This window comes from Amblyomma mixtum, chromosome 5 (assembly GCF_055824585.1).
Source record: "Amblyomma mixtum isolate Tamu chromosome 5, ASM5582458v1, whole genome shotgun sequence".
In the NCBI taxonomy this organism is placed as follows: domain Eukaryota; kingdom Metazoa; phylum Arthropoda; class Arachnida; order Ixodida; family Ixodidae; genus Amblyomma; species Amblyomma mixtum.
Window position 1 is genome coordinate 59,771,887 of NC_143016.1, and position 16,734 is coordinate 59,788,620.

Sequence of the window (16,734 nt, forward strand, 5' to 3'; positions counted from 1 at the left end):
TATTTATTTTCTTGATTTGGGCTTATATACAATACCTTTCTATCTAATTTTTGAGTTGATTTCTTTTTATCGCAGAAACAGCGTAACTGTTCTGAGATGCGGAAGCACGTGTAATTTATCCAGCAGTTTTTTTTTTATTTTTCCCCTTGTGCTCGTTTCTGCTCGTGCGCTTGTCCTGTGCCGATGTAGCCGATGTGCCTTTCGTTCGTGAGTTTCGCGTTGCACAAGTTTCCCTGCTGCGTGTGGTCGTCGAACCTGAGGTTGTAGCGTGCAGAGTTTGTGTTCCAAGAATGTAAACAATTACCGTGAATATATATATTTTTTTTTCTGTCTCCCAAGCACCAGCTGCAACTGCGAACGTCAGCATGATCCGAAATATAGTGAGGTAGGTAGACATGTCTGTGAAGATTGAATTGTAATTGCTTCCCCGATAGAGAGAAAGAAAAACTGCAGTCACTGGTTGGACAGCTTAATTTAGTGACATTTGTTTCAACATTAAACGTCAGTCACCCCGCGGGAGAGGAGTAACCAGCAGTCCGAAGTTTTAATAACGAGGTGGATGGATAGTTACTTTCCTACGCATTGTAAAGCATGAATAAAAAATGCGAACGGCCGAAATCGGACGATCGGCTCCCACAGCTGGAGGCGTGTTCGGGGGTTGGAAGGTATTTTAGCGGGGAAATTATATGCAAAAAAGTTTTCACAGCAATATACTAGAGCGGCTGCGTTCGACGCACCGCACCGTGGCTCACGCGTGTTCGATTTTTGTTGTTGTTGTTTATTTTACACTGCACGATCCATATGCATGTAATCACGTTTTGAAAGCATCGTCGTAGGGAAGTCGCCGCATGTTTCTTTTATGTTTTCACTGCAGAGAGTTACAGTGTTCGCAATGTTCCACCCTTCGCTTGTGAGGCATTCCGTGTTCCATTAATAATCGTCTGACAAGGAAGTTCCTCGGCTCTCAGGAAAGCTTTCTCTTCCAACGTCAAACAAATGTCTGCTTGTCTTCGACGACGATGTGTCGAACTGCAGCAAGAGGAAAAGTTGTCGCAGGAGGAAAGTTTGTGACCTCAACTGGCGGGCTCTTTTGTTGGGAGCATTTTGCGGCTCCTTCTCGTTGTTCACTTGCTGCCGGTAGGTGGGATGGCAAAGGACCAGTTTCAGACGCTCGAAACTAGCCACAGGATTCGATTCACAAAATATCCATAGCGGAGTAAGTTTCTTGAAAGTTAGTGTATGTGCACTCATTCATTGTATGTTAATTTATTTTTTAAAATTAACAAGGATGGACTGTGCATTTTAATGGAAATATTAAGCACGAACAGCAACGTCAAAAATTGCTGTCTGGCTCCCATGTTAATCTCGTGGTACGGTAAACTGGTCTGCATACGTATTGTGCTCACAGTGCAGCATGGTTTTTGCTGCTGCCAGCTGAGTGCGTGTGCTCTCGGGGAGTTGGTGAGGCTGTTTCGTTATCTTTTAGCAGAGCATCTGGCCTGCTGTTATTCTTCCAACTTATTTTATTAGACGTCATGTGATCCTGTCCCTTGAATGTATGACATTGCTAGTATCAAGCATGCGGCCCATGTCACTTTCATAAGAACATACTAATGAAAAGAAGTGAAAAGCATAGTGTATGCCAGAGCACGTATTTGATTGCTTTCTAGTCGACTGCAGGGAAATACATTGTTGGGCAGGTGTAATATGTTGGTTCATGAAACGACACAAACAGCTGCATTCGCACACGCAAAAAAAAAGAAAGAGGAAACGGAAGGAAAGATTTAAGTGACTGGATAGGCCAGCTGCTCATTTTTCGAGTTGGATCTATCACTGTTGTACACGTAGTTCGCCCTTGGATATGTCGCGTGTACTTGCACTCTTCTCTTGCAGGAAGGCTATACTACCTCAGGGAGGCCTTCTGAAGAAGGGCATGGCTGCGCTAAATTCTGCACGTCTTGCCACCACCAAGCCTGCCAGCAAAGCAGTCAACTTGGAGCAGTTTGATGCCACACAAGTTCAGCTGTTGGAAGAGCAGTGCATTCTAGTCGATGAGCAGGACCGTGCACTTGGGTCATGCAGCAAGAAGGACTGCCACCTTATGGAGAACATTAACAAAGGTAAGAAGGCTCTTTTGAATTTTTGTTTGCATGTGTACGTTGAGTTCACACTGATATGTAAGCTATGAAAATTAATTCTTTCGGCGTAATTCACTTCCAACAGGGTGTATGTACCTATGTGTTTCTTGCAAAGCTAATGCAAATCAAAGCCACGCAGATGAAGAAAACAGCAAAAAAAGACTGTACTACTTATTGTGATGTCTTAAGTGTTTCGGAAGTAGTGCCCTCACAGAAGAAAAGCGAATCAGAGAATTATTTATTAAAAATAAGCAATAAGCAAACCGAAGTAGGCATGGCCTATGTGTTGTGTGCATGAGGAATACACTTGCAAAAATGAGGTACGCCGAAATAAATATGTAGTCTCTCTTCTGTCATAACTATTCCTGCTATAACGGCTAGCCTAGGATTTTTAAAATTTATTTTATTCATGCAATACTACCAGTTGCCTCTTGGTAGCCAAGGCAGTAATAAAAGCATGGATTGTTTTATTAGATTGCAATGGATTTTCATATGTTTTATGGATAGAACCAGTTATAACATGTAAATTGGCAAAGCTGTCTATTTTTGTGACCTCGTTCTGTTGGTTGGTTCAACTGCATATTACAACATGCAAAAGCCACTTGGTGTACTCGCCCTCTTCTGAACCAAGGGTTAGTGCGCCATGAAATTTGCTTTAAGAATTCCGAGCAACTCGTTATTCTTCAAGCCTTAAATCCTCTTCCCACTCAAAAGGCGATTTGCAGTACAGTGCATATGTTTGTGAAACTGTGTTGATACCTTTGTTAGATACTGTTGTGACCGTACTTCGGACCACGTGGGCCCGATCAAGCAGCTACCGTGAACCTTCATCGAGGCCGACAACCCCGCGACGGCGGTGGGAAGTGGGATGCTTGGAATGCCCCTCCGAGCCTCAGCGGATTAGTGTAGCAGGAATGTCTAGGGCCATTGTCAGCAGTAACCACAGCGAAATTCCTTGAGCGGAGGTGACCACTATAGCGGTGAAGGCCGGGGACGCGCCGGAGGTATTGTCCGAGCGACCACAGCAGAGGCGACATGCCGGCGCCGGTCACGCTGGCGGATAATTGAAGAATTCTGTGTCCCCGACTCGCGTTCCGGGCAATCGGCGGGGAAGCAAGTTCATTCACCTGCTGGAAGACTTCGGGAGATTCCTTTCCCGCAGGGCTGGATGAGTCAGCATCTCCCCCTCTCATCGACCCAGCTGCGGGAGAGTGGAAAAGCCCGCACCTGCCCAGCCGTGGGTGGTAACAAGAACGTCCCCTTCGGTCCATCCGATTGGACAGTGCTCGTCGACCATTATTCCCCAGCCAGGGATCTGGGGAAACCGAATGATATTTAACTCGGCCGTGAGTGTGGTCGAGAAAAGCCTGCTAGCTCCAGTCGACTACGGTTGACGAAGACGTTCCCCTTCCACTGAGAGCCATTCTCAGTCCCGCTCTATGTAAATAATGTAATTAATCATGTAACCATGTAAATACAGTTTTTCCTTCACTTCCCCTACTCCCCGTCTCCGGCCCACGTTTCCTTCCTCCTTCGGCAATGCGGCGGTGATCCTGGATCCGATGCCTGGTGGGACACGCTACGAGCATGGCAAAACATATCAATACTCTGACGTTATGCTTTGTGTTATCAGCCTACTCGATTTTTCTGCATTGTAACTTTAATTGCAACTGAAGTCTTGTTTCTTTTACTCTTTTTTTTTTTTGCCACCTGTCGCAATGGCTCAATGGCTATAGTGTCCAGCTGTTGAGCCCAAGGCCGCGAGATCAAATTCCAGCCGTGGAGCCACATTTAAATGAGCGCAAAATGCAAAAACACCTCTGTCCAATGTCTGTGGGTGTTGAAGAACCTCAGTTGGTCAGAATTAGCTGCTTTCCCACAGGCCATGTGTATCTTTGGGATGTTAAACCCCACAGTCCGTTACCATAGTGTTACTTTACTTCTCTTGTTTTCCATACTGTTAGCAGTTATGTTGACTTGCTCTTGACAGTGAATTCTTTCATTCCTTTACTACAGGCCTTCTGCACAGAGCATTCAGCGTATTTCTTTTCAACTCCAAGAATGAGTTTCTACTGCAGCAGCGGTCCGATGCAAAAATCACATTTCCAGGTAAGTTCACGTACAAAACTGTGCTACAGTGCTAGGAACTGTTCTCTACAAATGGCTGAGAAGAGCTCTGTCCAAATCGCTCAGCCACCACAGCGCCTAACACACGCTTTATTGTACGTTCCCTTCAGAGAAGATTGCAGCAACATTGCGCATTTAGTTTGCGCTGCAGTGGCTTAGTAGCCGTCATCGTCATGCTACTACATGCAAGCCACAGGCTCAGTATCCAGCTGGGTTAGCCACATTTTGATAGGGGTAGACTACAAGGGCCCCTGTGTGTTAAAAATTTGGTGCACGTTGAAGAACCCATGGTAAGCAAAGTGAATTTGGAGGCTCAATGCAGCATACCTCTGAAGGTGAAAATATCCAACCAAGGCCTCTGGACAGACCTCTGTCGAATGTTTTATTTTGGCGCATTTCTATTTGTGAATGATTAAAACGAGCAGAAAGCAACAGCTTTGGTTTGGGAACAGGCTTCTGATAAACCAGTCTACCTGGTCAAGTGCTTTCTCCTGGTGAAAGTCAGCCTCGTGTTTGCCTTTTTTCTGCGTCTATGTAGCCGTGTTACTATGCAGTTAAGACACTGCTTTATTGTACGTACTTAATGGCCAGTCTTACTTGAAGCACGATTTGGCAGTGGCATCTTCTTTTAATCCATCTGCAAATGAGCAGGAGTATTGCGTCGTTAGTGCCTCAAGAAATCTTTTAATCATTTGGGAAAAAGAATAATGCTAACAAAGAAAGGTTGCCCAACGTTTCATGTCTCATATAACAGTTTTGAAAGGTGGTACTACTACCAGTTCGTTATGCCTGAAGATATTTTTTAAGCACATCTTTATTTCTTTTTCACCACAGAAACCACTGAAATGCGTTGACAAAATCTTGCATTGAGAAAGTGGATCGTAAGATGTTATCCTTAATTGAGATCCAGCGCGTGTTTAGCGTTTAAGCAGTTGTGTAGCATAGAGCGCAATGAAATCCCAAAGTTTTCCTATGCTAAAAATACGATCCTGGCCATTTTTTTCATTGCGCTGAATTTTGTAATTTAAAAGCTGAAAACAAGCGTCTGCTTGTCACATCATATGGTATCGGTATCCTGAAGCGCGTGTAAAACTAATGGATTAGGAAAAAACATTTATGTTAGCATTTAAGCAGTTGTGTAGCATAGAGTGCAATGAAATCCCAAAGTTTTCCTATGCTAAAAATACGATCCTGGCCATTTTTTTCATTGCGCTGAATTTTGTAATTTAAAAGCTGAAAACAAGCGTCTGCTTGTCACATCATATGGTATCGGTATCCTGAAGCGCGTGTAAAACTAATGGATTAGGAAAAAACATTTATGTTAGCATTTAAGCAGTTGTGTAGCATACAGCGCAATGAAATCCCAAAGTTTTCCTATGCTAAAAATACGATCCTGGCCATTTTTTCCATTGCGCTGAATTTTGTAATTTAAAAGCTGAAAACAAGCGTCTGCTTGTCACATCATATGGTATCGGTATCCTGAAGCGCGTGTAAAACTAATGGATTAGGAAAAAACATTTATGTTAGCATTTAAGCAGTTGTGTAGCATAGAGCGCAATGAAATCCCAAAGTTTTCCTATGCTAAAAATACGATCCTGGCCATTTTTTTCATTGCGCTGAATTTTGTAATTTAAAAGCTGAAAACAAGCGTCTGCTTGTTACATTGTATGGTATGGGTGTCGTGAAAGTTCAGCATCAATTAAAGAGAGATTTGTAACACTTTGTCACCCTATTCAGTGGTCAGTTCCTTGAATCGACTTGAGAAAGAACTTTAAAAAGCATTGTTTTGGTATTTGTGACCTATTCTTTTTTGTGACAAAACTATGAGCTCATATATTGAAACAGATTTGCTAAAAATGTCCATGCTTTTTGCCTAGCACACTGAGTGGTCAATTTGGTGCAGTTTGATTTTTATCACGGTGAGTGCTAAACCCGTCGAAGGAATTAAGGTAATCAGGTACTAGGCTGAGTTTGATAAGACTTTGAAAAAATATTCAGGAGCGGCATGCATTATGAAGCCGTTCAAGTAAATTCCACATTGTGTAAGTCTTAGTAGTCCTATGTTAAGAGACAACAAGTGTGGCAACCTGGCTGTGACCTGAGTAGAGCTACAAGCTTGATGCAGCCACATCCTGACTTGGGAGCCTGCAGAGATGCTACGCTGAGATACCAATAGGAAGGATTGCATTGATTAGAATAAAGTAGTCATTTGTGAGCTGTATATATAGTTGTTTGACTGGAGAGAAATACGCATGAGGGGAAGTACAAGAAAATAATTTGCTTCCGGTAGTTTGTGCTTTTCACTGCTAGAAACACGAACCACATTTGATTGTAAGCACTTGGGTGCCATTTTCTAACAGAGATTGTTGAAAGCATTGGTGAGCGACAGAGCTTAATTTGTGAGTGGAGGTGAAGCCCAGACTGCGTAGTGACCTTAATTGTTGCCATGCGTGCAGGCCGCTTCACCAACACCTGCTGCAGCCACCCCCTGCACGTTCCTGATGAGATGGAAGAGACAAACGCCCTGGGTGTGAAGAAGGCAGCACAGCGGAGGCTGTTCATTGAGCTTGGAATCGATCCCAGAGAGGTGCAGTCCTGCTTCCCATCTCCTTACTTGTGTGGCATGTGATGGGCTTACTCTGCTGCTTACTGTCATTTTGGCTGGGCATGCTCACAGAGCAGAGAGAACGGAAACTCCCCATTAACTGGGGGGGTAAGCAGGCATGCATTTAAAGTCACTCGAAAAAGAGGCACCAGGGAAATTGTGGGCAATGGTAGCAGCATTTGGCAACTTTGATTGCAAGCTCCCTAGCCTGTGCTTTGCTTTGGAAGTGATAGCAGAACAGGACAGGTCACCAGACGTGTTTTGGAAGTTTTTACGCATGACATCAGCCAAATTGTTTGTGACACTTGCTTCATGCCAGGGACTGAGCCTCACTCCCCTGTGTGCAATATTGTGCTGCGGTCATGACCGCTATTTTCTTTTTTGTGTGTGTGTGCTGAGTGCTTAGCATACTATTCTGTGTATGTAGCTGAGTAAGAATTGGAAACGCACCTGTTTGCCATCATCAGGTTTTGTATTCTCTTTTTTCAATTTGTTTTTAGTTCATAGAGTCTTGCAACTTATACCACGTGGCCTACGTGTGTTGCAAATGACCTGAGGCGATTCAATCACTTTGTTAAGGGGTCATGGCAATGAAAATTGTTTTGTTATTTATGCATGAAGTGCAACCTAATTTGGCATAAATATATAGTCTGTTATAGAGATTTCAGAACTGCATTTTATTTTTTAACTAGCTTTATAGTTGCTGCATAATTACAGTAAACACCCTCGTAACCTCATCCCGGTGCAATTAGTAATTAAGCTGAAAGTGCACAAGTCTTTATGCCAGCATGTTCACAAAGCGCTGTTCTGTGCAGTAAAGCTATCAGTTCTCTTTTTAGAAGCCCAGTACTCATAAAAATGAAAGTTAAACTCCAGCATGCATATTTTTGTGAAAAATTTTCTTACGAAAATAACTGAAAAACTATTGCACGTTTACATAGAAAAATTGAGGGCTTTATTGCATTCCTCAACATCTCGAGATTCATTCGATTAAAGCAGTATCATTCTGCGCTTATTTTTTGCAAAATACCAAAGGTATTAGTGATAACGATCACACTAAAGGTGGAAGCTGAGAAAATCAACTCTTAAAGTTTATTCCCCCTTTTGCCTCGTTTACCACCTCATTTGCATTTTGTCTGAGAAATACAGCATTGCAACCAGCGAAAGCTGTGACCTCTCCTCGTCACGGGTGATATTAAGATGGCGGTGCTCGATCATCAGAAAGCAGCCGAATCCACAATGTGCCAGGACCAACAGAAATTCAATTCTCCACAATTTTCGATGACCGGAATTAAGGAAAAGTCACTTTCTAAATTTCGAGACAGATGACTGAAGGATCATAAGAAATAAATTAACAAGATGAGCCGTTTTATTTACCACATCCCCTCCAAGTTTGTGGCCTTGGCACTTCATTGGAGTGTGATACATAAGTATGTCAGTGAGTTTATCTCAAAAAAAGCTTTTAACGTATGCTTTCAGCATGTATAGTTGCTTATTAATTAAATGCTAACATCGTTTTGCACATATCATAAAGACAGTTTTCTGCTACATCAAATTTCTGACGATTTGATGATCTGTGGTCATTGCGACTTCAAGCCAGTGCTAGCTTACCATCTTAAGCGATATGTGATGGTCTTGACGGTTCCGAGCTGCATTAATGGCACTTAAAGAAGCCTGCCTCTTTGAAGTAGCAGTCAAGAATTTGCTGTAGTCAGTTTATCTTGCTTCCATGTCTTGCACTGGGGCGATCACTGCCTTTCACTATTTTGGGACTAACAGTGGTGACATGTCTTTGTTCCTTGTAAATGGGTATATTGGAACTGAAGCATTCTATAGCACGTACACTGACTCTATCTCTACTTTTCGTAGGTCTGATTTTTTTTAACCTCACTTTTTACAGAAGCACACTGCCTCTCTCATCTCTTCCTTTTTTTAGTGTGCTAGCGCTTATAGTGGTCATTCTGCAAAGTAGCCGCAAATGCAGTCACACCATCACCCTGCTCAAGAGAGCCGCGGAACAAGTGGGAAGAATGATCAGCCGAGTATCTCAGAGAAGATACGGAATGAAGGAAGAAGACACTCTAAAACTCGTGAACAGCTTGATCGTCAGCAGGGTCATGTACTCGCTGCCTTACCACGCTACAACGAAAGCGGAGAGGGAGCAGGCCGACTGTGTCCTCAGGAAGGCCTACAAGATCGCTTTGCACCTACCCAGGAACGCATCAAACGAAAAACTGCTCCAGCTCGGAGTCAGCAACACCTTCGACGAGCTCGCAGAGGCTCAAACGGGTGCACAACTGGTTAGACTCAGAGGCTCCCCCACAGGAAGGGCGCTCCTGAAGAGGTTGGGTCGGAACACCGGTGGTCTGGCTGACAGATACACAGAAGTACCAGACGACCTCAGAAGGACTTTCAATGTAGGGCCATTGCCTAAAAACATGGATCCCAACTTACACGAGGAGAGGCGGAGGGCTAGGGCCGAGCAGATGGACAAAAGGCTAGGCCGATCCGAAAACACACTATATACGGACGCTTCTATGTACGCAAGCGTAGAGAAGCGCACAGCCGCTGTAGTGGTAGTCAATGGTACAGGGGAAATGACCTCCTGCGCTTCAGTGGGAGTGTCGGGGATAGCGGAGGCCGAAGAGATTGCCGTCGCGCTGGCGGTAGCCGAAGGCTATAGAAGAGGCCGCTCCCTGAACATTCTAACGGACTCGAAACAAACATGCAAGAGTTATACGAAGGGCAACATTAGCGGCATCGCCCTTAGGATCATCGGCGAGGCGGCAGCTTCCGCTGGAAAAACGCCTATACAGCATATCATCTGGGTGCCAGCTCACGCAGGCGTAGCAGGAAACGAAAGGGCGGACAGCCTGGCTCGAGGGCTCACTTACCGAGCAGGCTTATCGGACGCCCCGGAGTTACGGCTACTCACGTGCGAGGGAGGCTACGCAGAGACCCTACAACTTTATAGGGGAACTAAATTAAGGTATCCACCACCACACAGAGCACTGACTAGGGAAGAGGCTGTAGGATGGCGTAGGCTACAGACGAACACTTTTCCTAACCTGTACATATACAGCAAAATGTCACCAACGCAATTCAGATCAGACTGTCCCTGGTGCGGCGGTACACCTACACTCTATCACATTACCTGGGAGTGCGAAAGAAACATAGCATTCCACAATTATCAAACACCGAGTGAGGAGCAATGGGAGAGCTGTCTCTCCAGCAGCGAGCTCGAGGTCCAGAGGGCCTTGGTACAGCACGCTGTTGAAGCGGCACGACTCAGTGGAGCCCTGGACTGAGGGCCCACCCTTGCTCGAAGACTCAAGTCGCCAGCGCCCAAGCAGGACGACCAAGAAGTCTTCATCTCCGCGAATCTCTTGAAAGAGCAATAAAAGTTTTCTCTCTCTCTCTCTCTCCCCACATTTAGCCATTTTGCGTTTGTCTGAAGCCTGCTTCTGGCGGGTGGCCCACCTGAACCTGCCCAGGTGTCCGTGTGTGCACGTTCAAGGGCCTTGGTTCTTGCAGTCTTGATGCCTTAGGTAGCAGAAGAGGATTCTCATGCAGCCTCTGTCCTCACCTTTCGATCACGTGCCATGTGACACTCGCGGTAATATGCAATGTACTATGTTTGCCTCTATGGATGAGGGTGGCACTGGTGAACTCTCATAAGGTTAGGTTATTTACAGTGTAAATACCTCCAAAAGTAGAAAATTGGACATCCGTTACCATAGCTCAGTTAATAGAGCACCAAACGCGAAATTCAGAGGTCGTGGGTTCGGATCCTACCAGCTTCTTGTGGTTGTTTTTTCTTCGGCTTTCTAATCAGTTATCTTTCAGCGATAAATTAATTACACTATTAATATTGCTCTGATTAAAGGGACTATGCAATAAATTAATTGAGATTACGTAAAGATAGGCAATCCATCACTCGTCACCCCAGCGCAAGAATTTTTGAGTTAGCGTCAATAACAACGAAGTTATGGACGATTAAATATCACGCTCCTCCTCTCCCCTCTCAACTCATACACGCGGGGCACCATAAAAAAAAATAAAGAAAACAGCTCCGGGACTGGGCTCCGCCCATGAATATGTCATTCGCTGACGTTCGGTTTACGACATCCGGTGGTCGCACTCCCAAGGAGCAGCGTGCGTCGGCAGCGTCTCTCCGGTTTCTGCACTTTCTTTGATTGCGGCGCGCGTCGGGTTTCTTTGCGAGTTAGCAGAATAGACCCGGACCTCGAGGCGCAATTGCTTGCTGTTACGGCCGCGATGGGCATCGAGCCCTATGCATTCACTCTGTACCGGCTGAACGCCAGCGACAACAGTAGCGAAAGAGGCGGCAGAGGTAAATTAAAACCATATGCGCGAAGGCAATGCCCTGGCCCGCGCTTGCCCGAGGGGGTCGCGCGGCGGCTCGAGCAGACAATTTTCACCGCTACCGGAAGTGTGCCCGTGACGTCGTAGCTGCCGCGGCTCGAGCGAATGACAGCGTGTGGTGGCCTGCCGACGTCATGGGACTAGTGACATCTGTTTTCCCGATTTTGGTTTCAAAATGGCTCCCTACGAAGACACCAAGCCGCCCGCGAATTTTAAAAAACACGATTTTTAAAAATTCATAATAAATTGCCGGCTCAGTTCCGAAGACTCATACTTGGTGTCAATGCTTCTGAGCATCACTTCTAACATTTACAAGCAGGTTTTAATTCTTTGCATGGTCCCTTTAACGCTGAAAATAAAAAAAAAATGTGTGTATAAATGTTCCCCTGTGTTCCTTGGTTTCGTTCACTGTTGGCTTCTTTCACACACATGCGCGCTTATGCACATCACAAGGTCACCTGACCTAGGTGGCAGGCAAGGCACCTGCTTTGTGTATTTCATCTATCATAAAGAAGCCACACCACAACAAACGCCTTAGCATAGCAATGTTTGATGATGCAAAGATTGCAAAACACACCCTTCTAATGCACATTTATGCGTTTGGCTTAACCACGGAATCAGCTGTTCAGGGTTACTGAGGGCACAAGAATATACTGACTGCTTTGAATAGACTGGACATCTTTGTGAGCATGTAGACATACCGATTTTATGCAGTTTTTTTCGTCACATATATTTGAATAGGTAGTTATTCTGGAGTTTACATTCCTCTTACACTGCCTTTATGGCTGGAATGCATCCACAATGTCCTAAAACTGATTCCTTTTGGAATATTGGCATTTTTAACTAAACATGTATAAGAAGCTTCTTGAGTTTTGTGTTTATGCTGTTAAAAAGGCTTTGATTACACTGTGCCGCCCATTAGTTTATTCGAAGAGTGCACAAGCCACTTTCTCAACCTTTGTGTGATCTCAGAAAAATGTAGTTTTCTGTTTGTTTTTTTTCTACCGCTCTGCTAATTGTGCTTTCAGTATTCTTTCCGCCATTGGCACTTGCAAACTCATGCTTGTTAGTGGCAGTTGACATGACGGGCTGCGTTCTCCTTCAAGGTGCCAGTGGAGGACATGCACTACCTGACACGTATCCTGTACAAGGCTCCGTCGGATTCCACGTGGGGTGAAAACGAGATCGACTACATCCTCTTTGTGCAAAAGGATGTCACCATCAAGCCTAACCCCAATGAAGTGAAGGAGTCCCTTTACATATCTAGAAAGGACATCCTGCCCTTCCTATGTGAGCATATTGTTTAGCACATTCCTGAGCTTCTGCATGTAAAGATGGGGATTAAAATGTATGCAGGTCCCTGTGGGCTTAAACATAATAGCGTTGCATCCGTATTGCATTCTACGTTGAATAATTCGAGAAACGTTTTGCGGTCATTGCACGGCTGGTAAGTGAGGTAAGCTCATTTGAGCAAAGCTGTGAAACGGTATGAAGCATGTGTTAACACACTATAGTATCAAGTTGTAAAGTGTTGCGTCGTATCTGCTGTCTGGGGATTTTGAGCTTTAGGAGGAGTGTGGCAAGATAGAATATGAGGAATGTAGCAAGATAGAAGAGATTATATGATGCATTTAAGCTGTCATCGAGGCAGACTCCTGGCATTCTCTGTCATGAAATTCAGTGATTGGTTTTGAAGAGTTTTGACATCATCAGGGTCATGTGACATCAAGGGGCCACTCGCGCGATAGCGCCGAATTTCAAAATTCATGATCACCGGAGTAGCTGGGAGCCTGCGGCAGTATCAACATCGCTACTGGAGAGGGCAGGCGTGCGTAGCAGAGGGCATCAGATCAGTGTCAGGGGGCCTAGAATGTAATTAATTAATTAACAAACACACGCACGCACACACACACTTTATGGCCGCGAGTGAATTTCAATCACACGGCAGCGCGAAGAGATCAGCTTCGCTGGCCACTGCATTAGACCACTACGCCATTGCCGCAGCCGAACATTCCGCATATTTAACTGCTAGTCTCTCACACTGTGCTTCGCATGGCGTTGTCTTCATCAGCGTCCTTCTTCATCAGCGTCCTTCTTCATCAACGTTGCCCTTTTAAGATGACTAAGCGGCCCCGTAATTTTATTTACAATGAAATCCTGACAACAGCTTTGTCATACTTTGCTCTCTTGGTCTAATTGACTGTAAGCAAATGGTGATGTAGTAAATCATGTCATTGAAATGCAAACAAAGAGGTTGCATTGAAACGTATTTTGTACTTGTTTGCTAATGTGATTGCTATTGTTACTTTTTGTTTTTTCTTCAGCCTCACTTGAAGGGCAGGGGCAAGTGCTAACTCCGTGGTTCAAGCTTATTGTAGAAAACTTTCTCTTTGACTGGTGGGACAACCTACATGATCTCAAGAAGCTTGAGGACCATACAACCATCCATCGTTTGACTGCGAAAACTTCCTAGTGGCCTGTGTGTACCTAATTAATCCCTCCCTGGGAAATGTTTTTTTTCACCACTTTGATACCTCACACTGACTTGTTATTTTTTTTTACCGTTGCACCTGTTTTTACTTGTTTATCTTTTTTAGAAAGTTTATTGTAAGTGACATTTTCCAAGTGGCCGGACAGTACTACTGTTTTCATGCATTGCGTGAGCAGTAAAAAATTCACTCAGAGGTGACCTTTTCTGTGATGTGCTATAGAGTTTGAAGGAAGCACGAACAGTGTGTGAACCACGTTACAGATTGTGCAGTTGTAGTTTCTGTTTTGATGTAGAGGCTTACGCCGTGTGCATGTTGAGCAGTTGGTTAAGCATTGCTGTTGCATGACAGATACAAGTAATGCTTAACGCTCGAAGCGTTTTCATACTTTATTTTTTTAGTTCCCGTTTCCTTCTGGCCTGGTAGCGCAGGGAGGCTGAGCTACTATTTAACCGTTGGTCCGACGTACCGTAGCTGCTTAAAAAGGTTGTTGAAGCTGAGGCTTTCAGAATGCTGTCTGTAATTTTCGTAGCAAGCCTATTTTATTTGGAATGATTAAGTCGGAGAAAAGTGATGGCTTTGTAGCATGCTTCAGCAAATGCTAGAAGGAGCAGGCTAAAGACAGCCCCTATATTTTCACATGGAAGGAAAACTTTAGTAGACCTGCTCTTTTCCAGAATAGCATATTGTATTTACTTAATTTGCTTCAGTCGTATTCTTCTATATCGTTTCTTTTTAAGCAGGCTCTTTTTTAAATTAAAATCATGATTGGCACAGTATGTTTTAATGTATATGTAGCTACTGGATCCAGATCACAATTATAATTCACCTCGGACTTCACTTCCTCATTCCAGGAGAGTGGCATCCACAGCCATAAATGTTACAAAAGAAAGCACTGGTTGAAGAAAAGTTTTTGTGCATTCAGACTTCTACGGCTTAACTTTAAATACTTGCAACAGTATTAAACATACAACACACTGTATATGAATAACTGATTAAGCTTGTATCGCATATCTTTTACTTACTGCGATAAGTGTAACTGTACATGGATAAACTTATGTGCTGAAAAACTTTGTTTTGTACACTTAGGCATTCGTTCAATAGATCAGTTTTCCTTTCAGTGACGTACAATTGAATATCTTATACATCATATGACAGCCAGAGTTATCAAAGAGATTACAAACAGGCCTACCATATTTTGGTTGTTCTTTCGGTTGTTATAGACATTAGTTGGCGTCCTGTCTGTGTGACATCGGCATAAGTAGAATGTATGCTGTCTCAGCATAACAGTGCTGGACATATTTGCCCTGCTGCCTCGACTGCTTGTCCCACTCTTACAGCTATCAGTGTATTGTAATCAAATGCTCCCACAGACAGGTTGCCAGTTGCAGTGTTGTGACAAGAGTGCATTGCTCACCTGATCAGTGAGCTCTCGCTGAGCTGTTTCTCATCTGGCGCTTTTGAATTTGTTGTTAGTGAAACATTCGACGGAAATCCAGTGCTTGTTAGCATGACTTGTACTGTTTACATGACAGTAGTGTTTCTATTTTTGAATTGACTCGTTTGTAGGTTAACCTGCCTGAACAAGAGCATCAGCAACTTAACATATAGGTTAACATATACTCTAACCAAAGAAACCTTTACTGTACTCATGATGAGAAGCATTTAACAAAGTGTTGCAGGCTTTGTGGCGTCCACAAAACCTCTGCAGATTACTGGAAAGTGAACTTCGTTTATTTAGTGACAACAATTGGTGGATGTGCGCTAGTTTAAGTGGTGTATTAACTGAAAGCATGATTTAGCTGGTCATGTTTGCTAAAATAAAAAGTTGTTTACACTTTTTGACTCCTCATTCCAAGTACTTAAGAGAGAAATGTTTCATCATGGGTATGAAAAATTAATGCAACCAAAAAACAGCTCCAGCTTGGCGCCTTGTCCAGGTTTGGACATTTGAGTTAAACAAGTGCAGTTCGTTGGTCGAGTGGTTTCCATCGTCTGTTTAGAACTTATCCATTCCATGTGGGTAGTTGGAGCTCTGATTCAGGACAAGTTGATTATCACAGCGCTTAGATGTGTGAAGCCGCTCAAGTCTGTCGTTGTTTGTGTGTAAGTGTGATCACTGAAGACCAAGACTCAACCTCCCATAATGGGACATACTGGATATTCCATGCTTGTCCCTGGCCTCAGTGGGCATCAATTATGATAAAAGAGCTACAAAATGTCAAACTCGATTTACAAGTATGCAACTTTAGAGGGTCGCATACTTGGTTTTAATGCAGAGTGTTCTTAAGGGCTACTCTCTCGGGTTTCCTGCTGGGAAGTTCTGAGGGAAAATTTCAGAAATCGCAGAAAGTGTCCGCTCTGCGAAACGGTGCCATTAGCCAACACCAACCAACACCACATGAATGTTTAGACCGTGAGTGGGGTCATGCAGAGACCCAGGGGGCCTGTGGGCCTTGAATTCTTTCGCAGAATAAAGTTTTACCACACCACCCAGATATATTTAAATGCACGTAGGAGGCCGTGGCTGGTATCTCCAGAAAGTTCAATCTCATCACAATTCAAGAACCTAAATCGTAACGTGTAGGAATGGTGGAAAAGAAACAGACTGCTTCTGCACGTCTCATATTATGTGACAGCATAAGGAGCCTCTTGAGGCGTTCTTCTGGCGTTGTTGTGTTGCTGTCACTCTCGGTGAAGCGGTGCTTTCTAGGGCAAAGATTCATCATCATCAGCCTGACTACACCCACTGCAGGGCAGAGGCCTCTCCCATGTCTCTCCAATTAACCCTGTCCTTTGCCAGTTGCGGCCACTGTATCCCCGCAAACTTCTTAATCTCATCCGCCCACCTAACTTTCTGCCGTCCCCTGCTACGTTTGCCTTCTCTTCGAATCCACTCCGTTACCCTTAAGGACCAGCGGTTATATTGCCTTCTCATTACATGCCCTGCCCAAGCCCATTTCTTCCTCTTGATTTCAACTAGGATATC

General features: G+C 44.2%; 1 protein-coding gene across 1 annotated transcript; it reads left to right on the forward strand.

Moving 5' to 3' along the window:
- The first annotated feature begins 109 nt into the window (after positions 1–109).
- Idi (Isopentenyl-diphosphate delta isomerase) lies at positions 110–15,582 on the forward strand. Its single transcript, XM_089544640.1, has 6 exons — positions 110–385; positions 1,894–2,120; positions 4,155–4,247; positions 6,722–6,852; positions 12,363–12,546; positions 13,581–15,582. The coding sequence occupies exons 1-6, from the start codon at positions 366–368 to the stop codon at positions 13,727–13,729; spliced, it is 804 nt and encodes a 267-aa protein (XP_089400766.1). The 5' UTR covers positions 110–365; the 3' UTR covers positions 13,730–15,582.
- The last annotated feature ends 1,152 nt before the right edge of the window (positions 15,583–16,734 follow it).

What these genes read in the sequence shown, in the direction of transcription:
- Idi (XM_089544640.1), top strand. Translation starts at nt 366, where the DNA reads ATGATCCGAAATATAGTGAG. An exon ending in TGCAAAAATCACATTTCCAG is followed by an intron (nt 4,248 to 6,721) that starts GTAAGTTCACGT and finishes CCATGCGTGCAG; the next exon opens with GCCGCTTCACCAACACCTGC. An exon ending in TTGGAATCGATCCCAGAGAG is followed by an intron (nt 6,853 to 12,362) that starts GTGCAGTCCTGC and finishes TTCTCCTTCAAG; the next exon opens with GTGCCAGTGGAGGACATGCA.